This window comes from Eutrema salsugineum, unplaced genomic scaffold (assembly GCF_000478725.1).
Source record: "Eutrema salsugineum unplaced genomic scaffold, Eutsalg1_0 scaffold_4, whole genome shotgun sequence".
Classification (NCBI taxonomy): domain Eukaryota; kingdom Viridiplantae; phylum Streptophyta; class Magnoliopsida; order Brassicales; family Brassicaceae; genus Eutrema; species Eutrema salsugineum.
Genome location: NW_006256686.1, coordinates 15,206,880 through 15,225,879, shown reverse-complemented (window position 1 = coordinate 15,225,879; position 19,000 = coordinate 15,206,880). Strand labels below are relative to the sequence as shown.

Here is a 19,000-nt window from a genome sequence, read left to right as displayed (position 1 = left end):
GTGATAATAAAGAAGGGAATAGAAGCTCAGGACTTTGTTTGTCACTGGTTTAGGACCACCAAGTGGAGGAGCATCTACACAGACGGCCTTGTTCCAATAAGAGGCGCAAAGTTCTGGCCAGTTGGAGATGAGCCGCGAATAGTTCAGCCTGTCATTCCAGACATGCCTGGCTGACAGAAGGTTACTAAGGCTGATAAAAAAAGAAAGAGAGGAGTTAATGAATCACCAAAGAAGAAGAAAGACAAAGTGTTGAAGAGGACAATGCATTGTCGTCTTTGCGGTAAAGAGGGTCATAACTCACGTTTTCATAAGAAGAAACCGAATCAGGTTTGTCTATCCTTATTTACTTCAAAAATGTATTGTCCTTTGCTTTCTTTGTCTAATGTAATCAGGTAATCTCTCTTTTTCTCTGCTTTCTTAAGGATTTTCTAGGTGAAGCATCATCCTCTCAGGTTGAATCTTCACAAGGAGTTCTCACACAGCTGAGGATTGAAGATGCGGATTGAAGATAGGCTGCTTTTGGCGGATTGAAGATAGGCTGCTTTTGGTGGATTTTTAGGCTGCTTGTGGACATCTTTTATCATGATTTTAGGACCTTTTTTGCTATCTATCTTTATACTGAATTGCGGATTTGTAGGATCTGTTTCATTTGCTTCAGTGTTTTTTTGAGGATCAGAGATGAACCATGTTTTTATTTATTTTGTATTGATACGGTTCTTGTAATGGTCAGACACAAACCCTGTTTTCCGATGATCAAACAAGATGCAGGTTTTTAATTACAGCTCCCTCTTGAGTAATGTTCAGACATGTTCAATAACATAACACCAAAGATCCAATAACATAGGTTTCATTTGTCCACAAACACAACACAATCAGTTACCTAAAACAAAGCATAAGACCATACAAAACACAGCAATATGGTCCGAAGATTCAACAAGCACAAAACAATCCCCAAACAATGATCTATCCTACAAGTTTACTACAAACTACAATGATCAAACACCCTAAACCCACAAAGAAAAACATTTTCTTCATCTCGGCTTTGGCTTCAACAAGAACTTCTTCCACTTTTTCGAGAATGTCTTTCTCCAACTTAACCTCCAGCTTCTCAAACATTTTTTTCTTATCATCCATAGAAACTGACAAAAGCTCTTTCACCTCTTGTTCAAGTCTTCCAGTTCTAAGCACCAAAGCCTCAATCTCATTCAAAAGAGCCTCATCAATTGAAAATGTGGTTGTCATTGATAAGCTACAACAATTCAGAACAACAACTATCTATCATCATCTGCATCACCAGATATTAACCAATGCCAAATAAAGAAAGAACAGTTTACCTTCTGTTACACAGCAAATGCACACCGGTAATATCTTCGATAAGGATTACCGTCGGATTTTGAAATTTTGGGCACAATAACTTCCCCACACCAGCATCGCTTTGGCACACCACCCACAAATCGACCTATACCTCGAACAGCTGATGTTCCACTTGAAGCTCCTGACATATCGCTCATCATAAAAATCGCCTTTTGTTTACGAATTTGAAAAAAAAATTCTAGGGTTCATCGTGTGGAAATTCGGGATTTTATCGCTTTAGGTCGGGTTTGAGCCAGGTCGGATTTCTCGACAGTCGGGTTTTGAAACAATTCGGATTTGACTTTGGTCGGGTTTTAAATGTGGTCTGTACTCCAGTATAGTTGGTTTTACTGGTTTCGTTTTCAGGTTTATTTTGCAGACCCACGAAATCGTGATTAAAGTGTAAATAGGTTGTCAAACTTTCGGATATGGGGAAATAAGTCGAGTTTGAAACATTGGGTGGTTCTGCAACTATGTCAAAGTTCTCGTGTGGAAATACGTCGTTTCCCCTTTTTTTATTGCAACGAAACTTGCAATTTTTATTTCAACGAAACCTCTAATTTCATTTCATCCGAAACCTGCAATTTTCGATTTGGCTTTCGCAAACCAAGGCTTAGTTTATAGCTTGGTTTAGGAACGTTCTCCTCTTAATTATCAAAAGTGCATTCTGCTATCAGTTGATTAAAATATTATTTAATCTTATCTTTTTTGTTTTGGGACACGTGTTTCATCTGGAACAAGATTTGTTCTTTGTTATTTATAATTAAAACGCTGTGTTTTCCAAACCATCATCGATATAAAGATGATTTTACGGAGGAACTGTTTAGCAGATGACTTCGTAAGTGAAGTAATTGACTTGCATTTTTGCGAGCTCATGGATTTTCTTGCAAAAAAAAATAAAATAAAGATGTTGGGTTTATTTGCATTAAACCCTAAAACCTATATAAGACAAGTTCGATTTGTATATTGATTATTGTTTGAAAATATATATATATATATTAATTCTTGAGTTTATATTTACAGAATATAATACTTCCTATATTTTTTTTTTTGATAAAAAAACACTTCTTAATTAGTAGCACTTTTTCACTTAAAGTGTTGGTGTATAGACTAAAACATTTTCAGGTTAAATTGATGTATACTAACCCATACGGATTCTTCTTTCAGGCAAACTGATTTTCTGGTGTAATTGATTTTCTTGTTACCAATTAAAAATATAAATAAAAAACAAAAAAAAGAAAAGAAGACCAAGCAGCTCTTTCTCTCAAATCTGTTTCATAATCTCTTCTCTGACATGAATATGCTGCTCGAATACAATTTGTTAGTTGGATCCAAACCTCTCCTGTTATTTCCTTCTTGACCAGTCCACAGAAGAGATTTTCCCATGTTTTTATGCCAGTTGCCTTTATTTTTTTTTTTTTACTGAATGAATCAATTAATATATTTACTTCTCTCATTTTGTTTAATCTCCCAACATTAGTATATATCATCTCTCGTGGCTCACTTGCCGACAACAATGTTCCTCTAGTTCAGTGAAATATTGAAGACTAAAGAGATGACATTATTGAATAAAATAAACATATATCTTTATATAATTTAAAACATATAATGGAGGCAAAAAAGTGTAAAGAAATGCAGATAAGCAATCTAATTTAAGATGTTTAGGGTTTTTTTTTCTTCATGAACCTAACCATAGACACTAAAGAATACAAAAGGCAAACATTTACATAAGAGTCGTTTACACCTCATATCACTTTCTAAGTTTTAATTACATTCTATATCACTTTTTGCTACCTTAACATTTTCTTACCTTTTTTATTGGCAAAATAACAGTAAAGACGCTCCACTAAACTCTCCATTAGTAAACCGGTTTTGAATAATTTTTTTAAACCATAACTTGTTTAATCCTGTAATGTAATTGTTGGACAACTGAACTGATATCAGAATTCAAAAACTTAAACGCGGAGCACCGAGATAGAACCACATCATGTTTTCAGCTGAAAGTAAAACTTTGCCGCCCAAGCATCACCGTTTAGTTTTGGAGTCGCCGTCAAGTTTATTTTTGGAGTCACCGTCACGTTTCAAGGTTTCCGACATATCAACCTAGATAGTAGCCTGTTGGAGGGAGCAGTAGTTTCATTGGCGAAAGTTTTCCGACATGTCTGGTAAGAATCATTATATACCTTAAACAAAGGTCTTATTAAGTATTTAAACGCACAATGTAATCTTTGTGTGTTTATTCCTAGTTGCAGAAGATAGCGATTTTGTTTACGAGAACAGTAGTTTTGATGTCGGCCTTCCTCCCCGTCTATTTGCTACTGATAGATTCCGACTTGCCAGCTAAAAATTTACTCAAACCAGTTGCCTTTTTTTTACTGAATGAATCAATTAATATATTTACTTCTCTCATTTTGTTTAATCTCCCAACATTAGTATATATCATCTCTCGTGGCTCACTGGCCGACAACAATGTTCCTCTAGTTCAGTGAAAAATATTGAAGACTAGAGAAAATATTATTGAATAAAATAAACATATATCTTTATATAATTTAAAACATATAATGGAGGCAAAAAAGTGTAAATAAAATGCAGATAAGCAACCTAATTTAAGATGTTTAGGGTTGTTTCTTCTTGATGAACCTAACCATAGACACTAAAGAATACAAAAGGCAACCATTTACATAAGAGTTGTTTAAACCTCATATCACTTTCTAAGTTTTAATTACACTCTATATCACTTTTTGCAACCCTAACATTTTCTTACCTTTTTATTGGTAAATGACAGTAAAGACGCTCTACTAAAATCTGCATTAGTAAACCGGTTTTGAATAAATTTTTTAAAACCATAGCTGGTTTAATCCTTTAATGTTATTGTTGGACAACTGAACTGATATCAGAATTCAAAAACTTAAACGGCAGAGCACCGAGATAAGCACAGCTTGTTTTCAACTGAAAGTAAAACTTTGCCGCCCAAGCATCACCGTTTAGTTTTGGAGTCGCCATTGTTGATCCTGGAGATCACTAAGTATGCTTAATAGATTATGAGAATGATTAGAGATGATTTCGGGGTGAGATTTTCGTATAATAAGAGTGATTTAGTTAAAGGGAAAAAGAAAGTGTCAGCTCGGAAACGTAAGGGATGTTTGCAATGAGATAACAACTGATGTTTTGAACTAAGTCTGGAGTTGATCCAGTTTGGTGCTTTTTATTTTGTTGCAGCGAGCTCGGTTGAGAGACAAGTGTATTAAAGTAGAGAGAGAGAGTAATAATTTTCGGATCCCCTCATAAATGATCTACGAGGAGTATTTATAGCGGGAGTTGGGAGACGAGTTTACTCCAAATCGGGGCGACGTGGCAGCTTCAGCGCATCTCGCGGGTATGGCGTCTGGAGCCGCACGTCCGAACCACTCCGCGGCGTGTGATGATGGTCCTTCGCCGAGCTACTTGCGTGCTTAGGTCAATGTAGACGAACTGCCCTTACACGTGTCAGGTTCTGCTCGGCTCCGCGCACTGTAGATCGGCGTCGCAATGATAACGATTTGGCGGGACCATGCTGACCGGGCTTGTTGACTTTGACTGGGTTTCTGTTGACTTAGTCTGTGTATGAGAGGTTGTCAAATGCACCGGACTCGTGGTGTTGATTAGCTCGGCCCGTCTCAGGTCGGTATTAAGTGGGTTTTAGGGCGAACTCCCTCGTGCTTTAGTATAGGCGGGAAAAGGATGAGGGTTTCCCGCGGAAAACCCCTGAGCTCCCGCGCGTGACCGGCACGCGGGGACATGAAGGGACGTTTATTGCTGCTTTTTATTTCTGCGTGTCTCGAGGAGGGTACCGAAGCGGCGTCATCATTAGGGTTTTGCCAAGTATCGATCATCCCTCCGATTGATCACTTTTCCCTTCTACTTAAATGCTCTTCCCTTTTTCTTCTTTTCACTTTTGCTTTCACGTGGAAAACACAAACGAGGAATTATACGAAACATTTCTCCTCTTTGCTCCTTCGATTTCGTTCTTCTTCATTCTCTTTTCCGTTTTCGATTCTTCGCATTCCGTGATGGCAGACATCTTTGATGGGATTTCGGCCGAGTCTCAGACCGAATCTGGGTCTCGTGAGGAGCGTGACGAGATGCTTCCGGAAAGCTCTTCGCCGGCGCCGAGTTCTGAGCATACGGATTCCCCTTCCCGCGCGGAAGATGAGGGGGATGATCTTCCGATCGTCCACCGGGCTAAAGGGAAGGCGCCCCAGACCGGGCCATCGAGAGGCGGTGGTAGGCGGCGAGGCGAGCCCGGTGGTTGAGGTGGTGATCCGATTTCGCGACCTCGGAAATCCAAAGTCTCGAAGACTCCTCGGATTTCTTATGCGGACGGGGGGTCGACGACCTGGAGTAATTCGGAGTCCGTATCGGCGATGATTTCTGGGTGCGGGTTTCCTTCAGACGTCGAAATCCGGATTCCTGCCGAGGATGATCGTCCTTGGCGTCCTCCGACCGGCTTTGTATGCATGTGTGAGGCTTATTTTACGAAGTGCGGGCTGCGCTTTCCTCTTCCCGACCTGTTTGTCTCGTACTGTCGGTGAAGGGATTTGGCGTTTTCGCAGATCTGCCCGACAACGGTGCAGAATATGATTGTGTTGGTGACTCTGGGGTCGGAGGCTGGTGTCAATGTGACGCTCGACCTTTTCGAGGATATTACCAATCATAAGAACAACCCTGCCATTTCGGGTTCTTATTACGCTTCCTTCAGGCCGGGGTTGAATATCACTTCGGACAAGCCGAGCAAGGTTGGCGATTGGGACCGGAGTTATTTTTTCGTGCGGGCTAATGAAGCTGCCGGTCTCGTTCCGGGCCGGAAGTACCGATCTGATTGGAATTTTTCTCCTGGTAAGTTGCCGAAGTGAACATTGTTGACCGGACTGGCGCATTTTCCTTATTCTGTTTTTTTTTTTTGTAGTTTCGCACCGAGACGGAGTCAAAGTAGGGGACTACGAGCCGCTCCTTGATAAGCTTAGGTCGGTGGAGAGACGCAGGTGGGCGGATTTTTCTGCCGAATGGGTGGCGGTGGCGTTCGCGACGATGGCGTCGGGTAAAGGCCTAACCCTTTCCTCTTTTTTTTTTTTTTTTTTTTTTTTTTTTTTTTTATGAATGGGACTATGTTGCAGGCCGCCCGCGGAATTTTTCTTCAGCCAGTGCTACGTCCTCGACGGCACCGAGGAGGCCGGTTGGTCCGCCGGCGTCGGGTGAGACTCGGTCGAGGCAGGGCGTTGGGACCGCGCCGTCTTCAGCTCGGACGAGGCCGATCGCGCCCCAAGAAGCATCTGTTAGGAGGACGAAGTCGGGCGCTGTAGCGGGTGCGTCTTCATCTGTGCCGAGACCGGGCCCTGCGGCGAGGTCGTCCGCTCCGACCCCACGGTCGATGCCGGTTCCGTTAGCTCCGCTGTCGGCTCCGTTGCCTACTCCACCCGCATCTTCACCGATGTCGACCCCTGCTTTGAGGCCTGGTGAGTTACCGATTTTTTTTTTTTTTTTTTTTTTTTTTTTTTTTTTTTAGCTGGTTACTACGGTGTTGTGGGGTTGACGCGTTATTCTCAGGTCGCTCCCGCTTCACAATTCCTTCGTACGCGGCTACGTTTATTCCCACGCCGACCGTCCCGAATTCTGGTGCTTCCGTCGATGAGGAGGCGGAGAACGTTCCTGCGTTGAGGAGGAGGACGGCTGCCGAGAGGGAAAGGGAAGACGGCGTCGTTCCGGATGAGGCATCGAAGAGACGGAGGACGGGGGATGCGGAAGACGCGACGTCCGAGCCGGGGCCGATGCAGCCTGGTGAACAGGAAGGTGGGGTCCCTGAATCTCAAGGGGCTGATCTTCCGGAAGGTAGAGGGGAGCAGGGCGTCGAGGGTACCGCGGTGACCGACCTCGCGGCGGAAGAAAGGGAGGGCGGTGGCGACGGTACTCGGGGTCAACAAGGTCGGGACGATGTTGGTCCCGAGGGCGGGGATGCCGAGATGGACAGGAACGATCTGCCCGGTGGGGGTGATAGTGAGATTGTTTCTCAACCTCATGAGGGTGGGGAGGGCGAGGGTCGGAGGGAGGCAGGGGAGACCGGAGCGCGGGCACCCGGGATGCCCACCAATGAACCGGGTCTGCAGGAGGATAACCGCTTCGACTTTAGCTACCGCGAAGCAGGTCGGAGCATCCACTGCGATAAGCGTCAGTGCGCCGATCTTATCTATGCAGCGTCACATGGGAGGCAGGAACCGTACCGCTCCGTGGAGGACTTGGCTGTATCCGCGAACTTCCAGATCGCTTCGCGGGATTTGATTCGGGTAAGTTCGGGATCTCGCAACTGTATTATTTGTGTTATTCCAGATGATTGAATATATGTATTCTGTGCAGGCCGGGGCTTGTCTGACCGCCATATGCGAGGGCTATGAGAAGCGGCTCGACGATGCTCAAGAAGAGATCGTCAGGTCGGCAAACTAAGTGGTGACTCTCGAGCAGGAGCAGTCCTTGGCGGGGGAGAGGATTCGGGCGCTAGAGCGGGAGCTGGCAGAAGAGAGAGCGCACTCCGCCGCGCTAAGGGGGACCTCGGTTGAGGTGGGAAGACTCCGATCTGACCTAGAGCAGGAGCAAGCGAAATCGAGGGGGTTGGAGGAGCAGATCTCTATCGCGTCCGAGGCGGCAAGGGAGACGACCGTACAACGGGATACGCTACGGTCCGAGCTCGATGCGGAGAGGGTGAAGTCCGCCGATCTCGAGGCGCGGGTGACCAGTTCGTCTGACGTGATCAGGATACTCTCTTCGGAGAGGGATCATCATAAGGCTGAGTCTTTGCGGGTATCGGATATGTACATCCGGTTACACGGGAAGGTTAAGGCTGCCCAGGATCATCTCGCCAAGGAGAATGCGCGCATCGCGAATGCGCAAGCGGATAGGAAGCGTAAGTGGCAGGCGAAGATGATCAAGATCCGAGCTCATTTGTCAGGTCGGGAGAAGGAGTCGCCGGTACAGCTTCTTCTGAGCCAGGTGGTGGGGACGCACGAGTGCCTCATGAGGCTTAAGGATGTATATGGATTGACACCGCCTCCGGGAGTCCTAGAGAAGCTGAAGAGTGACGAGGCCGACTTTAGAGCCCAGCTTGAGAGGATTGACTATCCCGATCTTACTCCGGACGATCTCTGCCTCCCAAATGATGCCCCTCTGGTGATTCGTGCTGAGGCTGCTCTGCCCATATATGTGGTAGAGAGGACCGGTGCCGAGCAGACATCAGCTGTTCCCGAGGCGGCGTCGACTTCGTCTTCGGTGCCTGGCCAAGGCGTGGAGCCTCCCGTGCTGGACTCCTCGAACCCTGATCCGTCCTCAGGAGGGAGAGGTGGAGCGGCGGAATCGACCCGGCCTTTTCGCGGTCAGTTCGGGACGAACGCGCGGATGCTGAGCCCGGAGGATGCTAGGAACCTGCGTACCGATGAAGCTTGAGCTCTCTCCCCCCCCCTTTTGTTTTTTTTTTTTTTTTTTTGGGTTGTAGGCCGAAGTGCCAAGATTCTGATGTAGGCCTCGTGCCGTTTGTACATAGAAATTCAATGGAAAATTTTTCTGTTCAATGCGAAATTGAGTTCGGCTTATATGTCAGAGAATGTGTTGAGTGCGAGTAGCTAGCTCGGCTGAAAACACTTATAGGTTGTGTGTTGCGCGATGCAGATCGGAATCTGGCTAAAGACACTTAATAGTTTGTGTGTCTATAGATGCGAGTCGAAACTCGGCTGAAACACTTTCTTGGTTTGTGTGTTTAGAGATGCGAGTAAGGACTCGGCTATATATGAGCTCGGAAGCTGATTTTTAGAGAAATATTTTTTTTATTAATAATAGCTGTGCCCGGGTTGGGCTGCCTACGTACCCTTCCGAGGAAGGGATCAAGCCAGTCGTAGTTCGGTTATTTTTACATTGGTAGGTTTGGATTTTCGAGGACGGGAGCTTAATGCCGAGATGGGCTTAGTAGTAGAATCGCTTGAGATTGGCCGCGTTCCATGAGCGCGGGATTGCGTCGCCTGCCATTGTGACGAGCTCGTACACTCCGGGCTTGACGATTTTTGCGATGAGGTAGGGGCCTTCCCAGCTGGCTCCGAGCTTGCCCGCGTTTAATTCCGCTGTGTTTTCGAACACTTTTCGCAAAACTAGGTCACCTTCTGTGAAGAATCTGCCTTTGACCTTTTTGTTGTAATACTTGGAGGCGAGCTGCTGGTAATTTTGCATGCGAAGCAAGGATTGGTCGCGGTCCTCCTCGGCGAAGTCGAGCTCGCTGCGGATCATGTTGCTGTTGAGGTCGGGGTCTTGTGTGAGCATCGAGCGGCGGATTGTGGGGAGTCCGACCTTCGAGGGGGCCATTGCTTCCATGCCGTGCGAAAGACTGAATGGAGTTCGTCCTGTTGCGCGCCGAGGTGTGGTTCGATGAGACCAAAGGACTCCATCGAGCTCGTCTGCCCAGAGACCCTTTTTTTCGTCTAGCCGTTTTTTGAGGCCGTCTAAGATTGTTTTGTTCGTTGCTTCGGCCTGCCCGTTTCCTTGTGGGTACCTCGGGGTTGACTTGCTCAGCCTGATCTTCCATTTTGCACAGAAGTCTTCGAAAATGATCGACGTGAACTGGGCGCCGTTATCCGTGACGATCTCGTAGGGCAGACCGTGGCGACAGATGATGAACTTCCATACGAACTTGCGGACGTCCTCGGCGGTGATCCGGGCGTAGGATTCGGCTTCGACCCATTTGGTGAAGTAGTCCGTCATGACGAGGAGGAAACGCTTTTGGCGGGATCTAGGCAGCGGTCCCACGATGTCCATGGCTCAACGCATGAATGGGTAGGGCGGTGATGCCGTGGTGAGTAGCTCGGTGGGAGAATGGATCATGGGGCCGTGGCGTTGGCATTTTTCGCACCGGGCTGCGAACTTGTTGCAGTCCTCGACCATTGTTGGCCAGTAATGTCCTTGGTTACGGATCCAGAGTGCGAGAGTTCGGCCGGTACAGTGGCTTCCTCCAGCGCCTTCGTGCATTTCCTTCATGACGTCGATTGTTTTGTCTCCGTGGAGACAGCTGAGCAGGGCGCCGGTTTCGCTCCATCGAAATAGGTTTCCGTCGAACTGGAAATACTTGGCGGCTTTCTTTTTTGATCTCCGAGCTGCCCAGCGGTCGTCAGGGACCGTCCCGCTGATGATATATGACAGGATGTCAGGTCGCCAATCTGGTTTGACGGGCTTGGGCGGGGGAGGTGGCAGGTTCTCACCGTCCTGGACATCCTGCTCTTCGATTGGGTCACCGGCGAGGAAATCGTTGATGAGGCAGATCCCCTTCGGGAGCTCTATGCTGGGGGAATCGATGCTCTCCACGGGGATTACTCGGCGCTGAGTGGGATCCGAGGTGGAGGCCAGAGCGGCTAGGGCGTCTGCAGAAGTATTATCCCCTCGGGGGATCTTGGTGAGATGAAATTCGGAGAACTCGGAGGCCAGGTCTTGGACAACCTTAAGATAGGCTTCCATGCGGTCGTTCTTGGTTTCATACTCGCCACTGAATTGGTTTGCGACGAGCTGGGAGTCGCAGTACGCTTGGATTTTCTTGACCCCGATCTCCTTTGCCAGTCGCAGGCCGGCTATCAGGGCCTCGTACTCCGCCTCGTTATTCGATGCCTGGAATGCTAAGCGGAATGACTGCTCTATCACCTCGTGGGTCGGTGATTCCAAGCAGATGCCGACGCCAGAGCCATGCTTTGAGGCCGAACCATCGACGTGAAGGCTCCATTTCTCATCGGGTGCTTCGCCGGTTAGCTCGGGAGCGAGTTCGACGAGGAAATCTGCCAATACTTGGGACTTCGCAGCGGTCCGTCCTCGATAGTCGATGTCGTATTCGCTGAGCTCTACCGCCCACTTCGCCATCCTACCCGACTGGCTCGGGCTGTGAAGGATTGTCCGCAGAGGATGTGTGGTTAGGACGGCGACAGTGTGAGATTGGAAGTAGAGGCGGAGCTTCTGGGCTGCTGTTACGACGGCCAACGCCAGTTTCTCCATGGTCGGGTACCTGCTCTCGGCTCCGTCCAGGGATTTAGAGACGTAGAAAACCGGCTTTTGCTCTCCTCGGTCCTCTCGAACCAGGACACCGCTTACAGCCGAGGTGGACACGGCGATGTACAGGTACAAGGTTTCTCCGTCTTCGGGCTTGGCCAGGACGGGCGGAGTTGAGAGGTATTCTTTCAATTGCTGAAACGCCAGCTCGCACTTGTCGTCCCATTCGAACTTTTTGTTTCCTCGGAGTAGTTGATAGAAGGGGAGACATTTATCGGTGGATCGCGAGATAAATCGATTGAGGGCGGCAATTCTTCCGGTGAGACGCTGGACTTTGCGGGTACTTTTTGGTGACTGCAGTTCGAGGACGGCTTGGATTTGCTTCGGGTTTGCCTCTATCCCGCGCTGGGTGACCACGTAACCAAGAAATTCTCCCGAGGTGACACCGAAAGTGCACTTCACGGGGTTGAGCTTCATGCCGTACTCGTTCAGAGTTTTGAAACACGTTTTTAGATGATCGACGTGATCATCCGCCACCATGGATTTGACGAGCATGTCGTCTATGTACACCTCCATTGTGCGTCCGAGCTGGTCGGCGAACATCTTGTTCACGAGGCGCTGATAGGTGGCTCCGGCCTTTTTGAGCCCAAACGGCATGACCTTCTAGCAGTAGGTTCCGCGGTCCGTGATGAATGCCGTCTTCTCCCTATCGTCGGGGTGCATGAAGATTTGATTGTAGCCCGAGAAGGCGTCCATGAAAGAGAGCAGCTCGTTCCCCGCAGTCGCCTCGACGACCTGGTCGATTCTTGGAAGGGGGAAGCAGTCCTTCGGGCAGGCCTTGTTGAGGTCGGTGAAGTCCACGCAGACTCTCCACTTGCCGTTTTTCTTTTTTACCACGACCGGGTTTGCGAGCCAATCCGGATATTTCACCTCGGTGATTTGCCCGACCGCCGTTAACCTATCCACCTCGTCATTCACGGCTTGAGCGCGCTCGGCGCCTAACTTTCGCCTCTTCTGCTTGATAGGCCGGAAGGTCGGGTCGACATTAAGTTCGTGGCTGCATATGGCCGGGTTGATGCCGGGCATGTCGCTGGTTGACCAGGCGAAGCTCGAGACGTTCTGCTTGAGGAACCCGATGAGCTTGGTCTTGATGCTTTCTTTTAGGTCGGCTCCGATGCCGACGCAGCGGTCGCTGTGACCGGGGTCGATGTTGACCTGGACAACGAGATCTCGGAGAGGACAATCTGCTTGGCTCGGTTCCCCTAGGAGCTCGGGTCCTACGATGTTGCAGGCAGGGACTCCGTTGCGGCTTACTGTGGCGCAGAGCTGAGTGCGGGCGGCGTTGCGGAGCTTATGCTCGATAATGAAGCATGAGCGCGAGATCCTTTGGTCGCTCCGGACTGTGAATGTGCCGGCCTGGTTGGGGAACTTGAGGCACTGGTGGTAGGTCGAGGTGACCGCCTTCATCGAATGCAGCCAAGGAGTACCGAGGATGATGTTGTATATGGCTGGACGGTCGACGACGGTGAATTTGACTATTTTTGTCACCCGACCTACGTAGACCGGCAGCTTGATTGTCCCTATCGATGTGATTGTATCTCCTACGAAGCCGGTCAGGGGAGTGAGGGTTGGCTTCATCTCCACGCCGTGTAGGTCCATCTTCTCGAGGGCTTCTTTGAAGATGAGATCTACCAAGCTGCCCGTATCGACAAGGACCCGAGTCACGTCGCAATCTGCTACGCGAATTTGGATGACGAGGGGGTCGTTGTGAGGTTGGTCGACTCCCTCGGCGTCTTCCTCGAAAAACGTTATTTCCCTACCGCTTGTGTCTTGAGCGTTGGTTGCTCTGATCTTTGCCACCCACATCTCTGTCGGGGTGGACTTCCGCTCGTGGACTTTGATCGAGCGAACCGAGTCGTTGCAGGACAGGAGACCGCCCATGATCATTCCGATCATTGTCCGAGCCGGCGGTGGGGACGCCTGTCTCTGGGCGGTGAGGTGCGGCCTGCTGTTGCCGTTGTTGCTGGGCGGGCTGGACCCTATCGTTCTCGCGAGATGGGGAGCACTGGCGGCGATTATCTTGTTGAGCTCGGTTGTCTTGACGACGCCGGTTGTCATTACGACCTCGGCCGCGCGGCTGCTGCTGGTCGGGGACTCTAATTCCCCCCTTTTGGTACTGAGCGAGGAGAGCTTCCTGAAGTTTGCGGCACTGCTCGGTTGCGTGCCCCTTCAGTTGGTGATACTCGCAGAACGCCTGGTTGTCTCTGGTAGCAGGAGCGGCAGCTCGCTCTTGGATGACCTGAGCCGGGGGCGGCGACTGGACCGGCGGCGGTGCCTCGATGGTGCGATACCATTTGTTAGATGGGAGAGGCTGCTGGTAATACTGCTGCGATGAGCTGGGTTCGGCCATCCCAGGTCGGTTGTACTGCGTATCGACTTCACAGTGGGGGCTGTCTACGCGGAAGACGGCTGGAGCTTCTTCGACGGGACACGAGGTCGGCGCGTCGCTGATGAGAAAAGTTGCGGCCTGCCTGCCCTTACATTCCTCATCGTAGTGCTGGCGGGGTTCGTGGTATTCGTCCTGAGCCCTTTCCTTTTGAGGTGGATTTTTCTGGGAAGCGAGCTTCCTAAGACTTGCCCTCTCCTCCTCGACTTCGATATGCAGCCCGGCGCGGTGTAATGCGTCTTCCAGAGTATGCGGCGCGTTGAGCTTGAGTTCGTCCTTGAAAGCCGAGTCAAAGTGGAGGGCTTTCCTCAGGGCTGGGATGGCGGACTCGTCCGACACTGAGGCGCGGGAGGCCATCGCTTTGAAGCGTTCGATGAACGACCGGAGGGATTCTTTCGGTCCCTGGCTCAAGGCCCAGAAATCGGCAGTTGAAGCAAAACGCTGGATAAATATGGAGTAATGTTTGAGGAAAGCGGTCGAGAGCGCTTTGAAGCTATCGATCGAGTGCGTCTCCAGCCTGGAGAACCAAGTCAGGGCGGGGCCGACCAGGTTTTCCACGAAGAGTTGGCAGTGTCCGGCCTCCCGCTCTTCGGGCGTGAAGTGAGCTCGTCCCATGGCGATGGTGAATGCCGTTAGATACTGCGTGGGATCGGTATCTCTGGCGTAAGGTGGGAGCTTCACTTTGCTGACGTGGCGGAAAGGGGTGGAGGCGATTCGGTGCGTGAACGGTGTGTTTTGCGTCTCCTGCAGGACACGATCTATTTCTGGGGCCGAGCTCGTGGCTCGATGGACCTTGGAGTTCATTTCGCGAATTTTTGCCTTGATGGCCTCGATCTCTGCGTCGCGGTCTCGCTCTGTGGCCATGTGTCGGAACGCCTCCGGGCTGGAATGCTGAGGGCGCATTTCGGCCGAGCGATTTGCCAATTGGGTGGATCTCCGACTTGGTCCGGCTGACTCGGTTGGGGAGTCACCGAAGAGGTTCCTTTGCAAGAGTAGCACTTCTGAGCGGTGGGCTTCCTCGAGGTCGCGCTCAACCGAGGACCTGGGATTCTCTGGCTGGTTTGCGTGGGCTCCGTGCCCTGCCGTGAGCTCGGCGAACCTCCGGTCAGTTTGGCGGGTCATCTCGTCCATTCGGTCGAGCAAGGAATGGAGCAGAGGAGCCAGGGCGTGATCTCCGGCTGCCGGAGTGGTCCTTTCGGCTGGGACCTGCAGGGTGACATGTCTCGGACTCGCGGGTAATGCTATTGCCTCCGGGATTTGTTGGGGAGCGCTGCTTTCCAGTTCGGACTCCAAGGGGAGCGGCGGTGCTGGTAGCTGCGGTGCAGGCATTCCGGTCTCTGTTGGTACGGCGGCTTCCTTAGGGTTGACAACCGACGAGGGCGACGTGAGTGCTGCGGGTGTCGTGGTTGTCGACTTGACTGTCGCTGGTGATGATTTTGACATTCCTGATGTTGAGGGCGGTGTTCCTGCCATTTCCAAATCTTCCTTGTGCGTGTAGAAAATCTCTAAACTCCCCTCCTTCTAGCGCCAATTGTTGATCCTGGAGATCACTAAGTATGCTTAATAGATTATGAGAATGATTAGAGATGATTTCGGGGTGAGATTTTCGTATAATAAGAGTGATTTAGTTAAAGGGAAAAAGAAAGTGTCAGCTCGGAAACGTAAGGGATGTTTGCAATGAGATAACAACTGATGTTTCGAACTAAGTCTGGAGTTGATCCAGTTCGGTGCTTTTTATTTTGTTGCAGCGAGCTCGGTTGAGAGACAAGTGTATTAAAGTAGAGAGAGAGAGTAATAATTTTCGGATCCCCTCATAAATGATCTACGAGGAGTATTTATAGCGGGAGTTGGGAGACGAGTTTACTCCAAATCGGGGCGACGTGGCAGCTTCAGCGCATCTCGCGGGTATGGCGTCTGGAGCCGCACGTCCGAACCACTCCGCGGCGTGTGATGATGGTCCTTCGCCGAGCTACTTGCGTGCTTAGGTCACTGTAGACGAACTGCCCTTACACGTGTCAGGTTCTGCTCGGCTCCGTGCACTGTAGATCGGCGTCGCAATGATAACGATTTGGCGGGACCATGCTGACCGGGCTTGTTGACTTTGACTGGGTTTCTGTTGACTTAGTCTGTGGGCTTTATTGTCCAAGATGGGCCTAGCTAATTGGGGGTGCTAAGCCCACCTCCAACAGCCATCAATTTTTTTGTTGGAGTTGCCGTCAAGTTTTAAGATTTCCGACATATCAACCTAGATAGTAGCCTGTTGGAGGGAGCAGTAGTTGCGCTGGCAAAAGTTTTCCGACATGTCTGGTAAGAATCATTATGTACCTTTAATAAATTTATTATTAAGTATCTAAACGCACAATTTAATATTTGTGTATTTATTCCAAGTTACAGAAGATATCAATTTTGTTTACGAGAATAGTAGTTTTGATGTCGGCCTTCCTCCCCGTCTATTTGCTACTGATAGATTTCCGATTTGCCGGCTAAACATTTACTCAAAACCAGACATATTAGGCCTGTTCTTTTCTTTGCCGCTGCGGCTGCGACTGCGACAACGGAAAATAGTTACAATGAAGACAACAATTTGCCGCTGAATGACCGCAGGTGCTGTTGAAGTTGATCGCAGGTGTGCTCGCGACGTCTCTCGGTGGCCGCTGGAATTCCCAGCGTCACTTTTTAGATAAAGCGGTCACTACAGCGGCATCTCCTTTCTCTGACAGCACCTTCATTATCGTCGTTTTGTTTTCTTATTTGTTACGGCCACCGCCGTTTTATTCTGTCGCAGCCGCAGCCGCAGCGACAAAGAGAAGAACAGACCCATTGACGTTTTTACGAAAAGAGCTTAGAGACACACCAGAGTTAGAGCGTATTTTGGAATCCGACTTTGGGTGGCTGTTCTTGTTGCCGGAAAATTGGGCTCCAATTTCACGTTAGCTCATCCACGCTCTTCTGTCCATGCAATTGTTAACCAAACAGAAGTATGAGATGTGGATAGTGTATTGTGGAGAGCCATTAAGTTTTCGTTGTCTGAGTTCGAAAGCGTGACTGGGTTAAATGTAAGTTTGTATGAAGAAGGATATGAGCTTCCTGTAGCTGAAGTCATTCCGAAGAAACCTGATGAATACTGGAGAACGTGGATTGGAGATGATCTTAAAACTACCTGTGAAAATATTGCTAGTATGCTTAAGATGGATAATGAGATGTCCGGTGAACAAAGGATCAGGCTTGCCTTAATTCTAATCGTTGACTGTATCCTAATTGCCAATCACCAAACACACACACCGACGCTGAGGTATGTTAGAATGGTAGACAATGTCGAGGAGTTTCTGAAGTTTCCTTGGGGCAGGGAGTCGTTTCTGAAGACTATATATAGTGAAAATGAGACCTATTAGAAAGCATCACCTAGATGTGATAACCCCGTTGACTTGTTCAGAAAACAATTGCAGCAACGGTCATTTCGATTAACCGGATTCCCCCTGGCATTGGAACTACTCGCTTTTAGAGTTAGTCCTGGCCTCACTGACAAACTACCAGATCCATCTGATGGTGTTAGGATCATTGACCTCAATCTTCTAAAGGCAGGATTTCCAAATAATGCAGCCGTTTCCCTAAACGATGTGTTGGATGTGGAGTTTGATTGCAATGTATTTTTTTAGTTATAATAATCGAAACAATGACGTAATTTTTATTTTTTTATTTATATTATGTAGTTGGCAGTTAGCCCCATGATTGAGCCCTGTGGTAAAAGTACTAGTAGCTGGGGTGAGTGGGATGACGAGGTGAGGGATGAGAAGGTGGAATATATGTTAGATCTTATAAAGAAAGATCATTTATTTGCTAAAGCTGAATGGCCTGGGGGAGATTCATCTTGCCTATTGATTGAATGTATTCCGGATTGGAGATGAGGAATACACAGAAGACACATTGTTGATCGTCGAAAGGACAAAGGAAAGGGTAAAGGCGATTGCGGCGAAGATCCTTCAGCCGAAAATATTAACGTTGAGCTACCCTTTTTAGCAGTAGTAAATTTGCTAAATTTCTGAAGGATATGCCTGACAATATAGATGAACAATTTTCGTAGCTGTTGAAGCAAGTTAGTGTTATGGCTCAACGAATAGAAACATTGGAGCGAGCTATAAATCACAGAGCTAGCGATGACAAGTATGTTAATCCCCACAGCAGCAAGCATAGGAGGAGTGGCAAGGGTAGCAAAAGTAAACGTCAAAGCAAAGCCAAGAAACAACGTACAGAGCCAAGGCCTGATATCTATGTAGAGTCAGATGAACCAGAGTTTGCACTCGAGATTCATCTTGCAAACGGCATTGGGACTCTTGAGTCTTCGGATAACAATGATAACGTAGAAGTAGAGGAGTGGCACGAGCCGGAGGTAATTTAAGGTCTAGAATTTATGACCTATTGTATGTAATTGTGAATGATTTACAATTTAATTATCGACGTTCACATTGTAGGGTCCGCAGGCGTTGGATGATGAGTACACAGATTTCGCTGTGGTTTGTATTGTATTACATTTTGATCATTACTACATTAGTGATGGGATAGTTGTGATTATGATTATATTTCAGGACCTGACCTTAAATCAACATGCTGTATCTGGTGATAGGGAAGCCAGAACGGTAAGCTCCATTCGTATAAGTACCACTGTTTATAGGACAAACAATTTATTCTACCATGAATGCAGGGCTTTGGAAACGATGTGGTGGATTCTGGGCTTAATGTGGAAAAAAGGGTAATGCCCGAACAAGAAACCGCCGACGTAGAACCTATCGAGAAGGTATGGACACATCCATTTATACTAAGGTTAATAGATATATATCGTAATAGATACATCCAGTAATGACCACTCATGTAGGCTGATGAGATTCTCCAGATCGAGTTCAGGAGATGGTAATATATTATTAATTTTACGTGTTTACTTCTGTATGGGATTTAAAAGTCAACTTTTAAATAAATTTGTGTGATGAGTGTAGATTCTCGCCAGCCTTGAAAGTGATTCAAGAATAGCCAACGTTTTGGGATCTCTAGAACCTTGGCTATTCAATGATGATGTAATGTTGTGTTAATCTACATTGTACATATGGCTTTGTATTGATGTAGTGTTGCCAATTTGAAATATATTTTGTGACTGATTAGTATTCATGATGATCA

At 48.2% G+C, this 19,000-nt stretch overlaps 2 protein-coding genes across 2 annotated transcripts; both read right to left on the bottom strand.

Annotated features, from left to right (window-relative positions):
* Positions 1 to 847: 847 nt before the first annotated feature.
* Positions 848 to 1,502, bottom strand: LOC112084570 (uncharacterized protein At4g04775-like). The gene is made up of 3 exons (XM_024153719.1): positions 1,360 to 1,502; positions 991 to 1,249; positions 848 to 880 (listed from the first exon to the last, which is right to left on the bottom strand). Exons 1-3 carry the CDS (start codon positions 1,500 to 1,502, stop codon positions 848 to 850), a joined length of 435 nt encoding a protein of 144 aa, XP_024009487.1.
* Positions 1,503 to 10,179: 8,677 nt separating this feature from the next.
* Positions 10,180 to 12,045, bottom strand: LOC112084569. Its single transcript, XM_024153718.1, has one exon. It carries the CDS (start codon positions 12,043 to 12,045, stop codon positions 10,180 to 10,182), a length of 1,866 nt encoding a protein of 621 aa, XP_024009486.1.
* Between the last annotated feature and the right edge of the window lie 6,955 nt (positions 12,046 to 19,000).

Bases quoted from the DNA above. Each gene is read 5' to 3' on its own strand.
- LOC112084570 (XM_024153719.1), bottom strand. From the start codon at position 1,502: ATGTCAGGAGCTTCAAGTGGAACATCAGCTGTTCGAGGTATAGGTCGA. The intron at 1,250-1,359 runs GTGTGCATTTGC...GAATTGTTGTAG, and splicing joins CCTTATCGAAGATATTACCG to CTTATCAATGACAACCACAT. The intron at 881-990 runs GTAGTTTGTAGT...GCTTTGTTTTAG, and splicing joins GTTTAGGGTGTTTGATCATT to GTAACTGATTGTGTTGTGTT.
- LOC112084569 (XM_024153718.1), bottom strand. From the start codon at position 12,045: ATGCCGTTTGGGCTCAAAAAGGCCGGAGCCACCTATCAGCGCCTCGTG.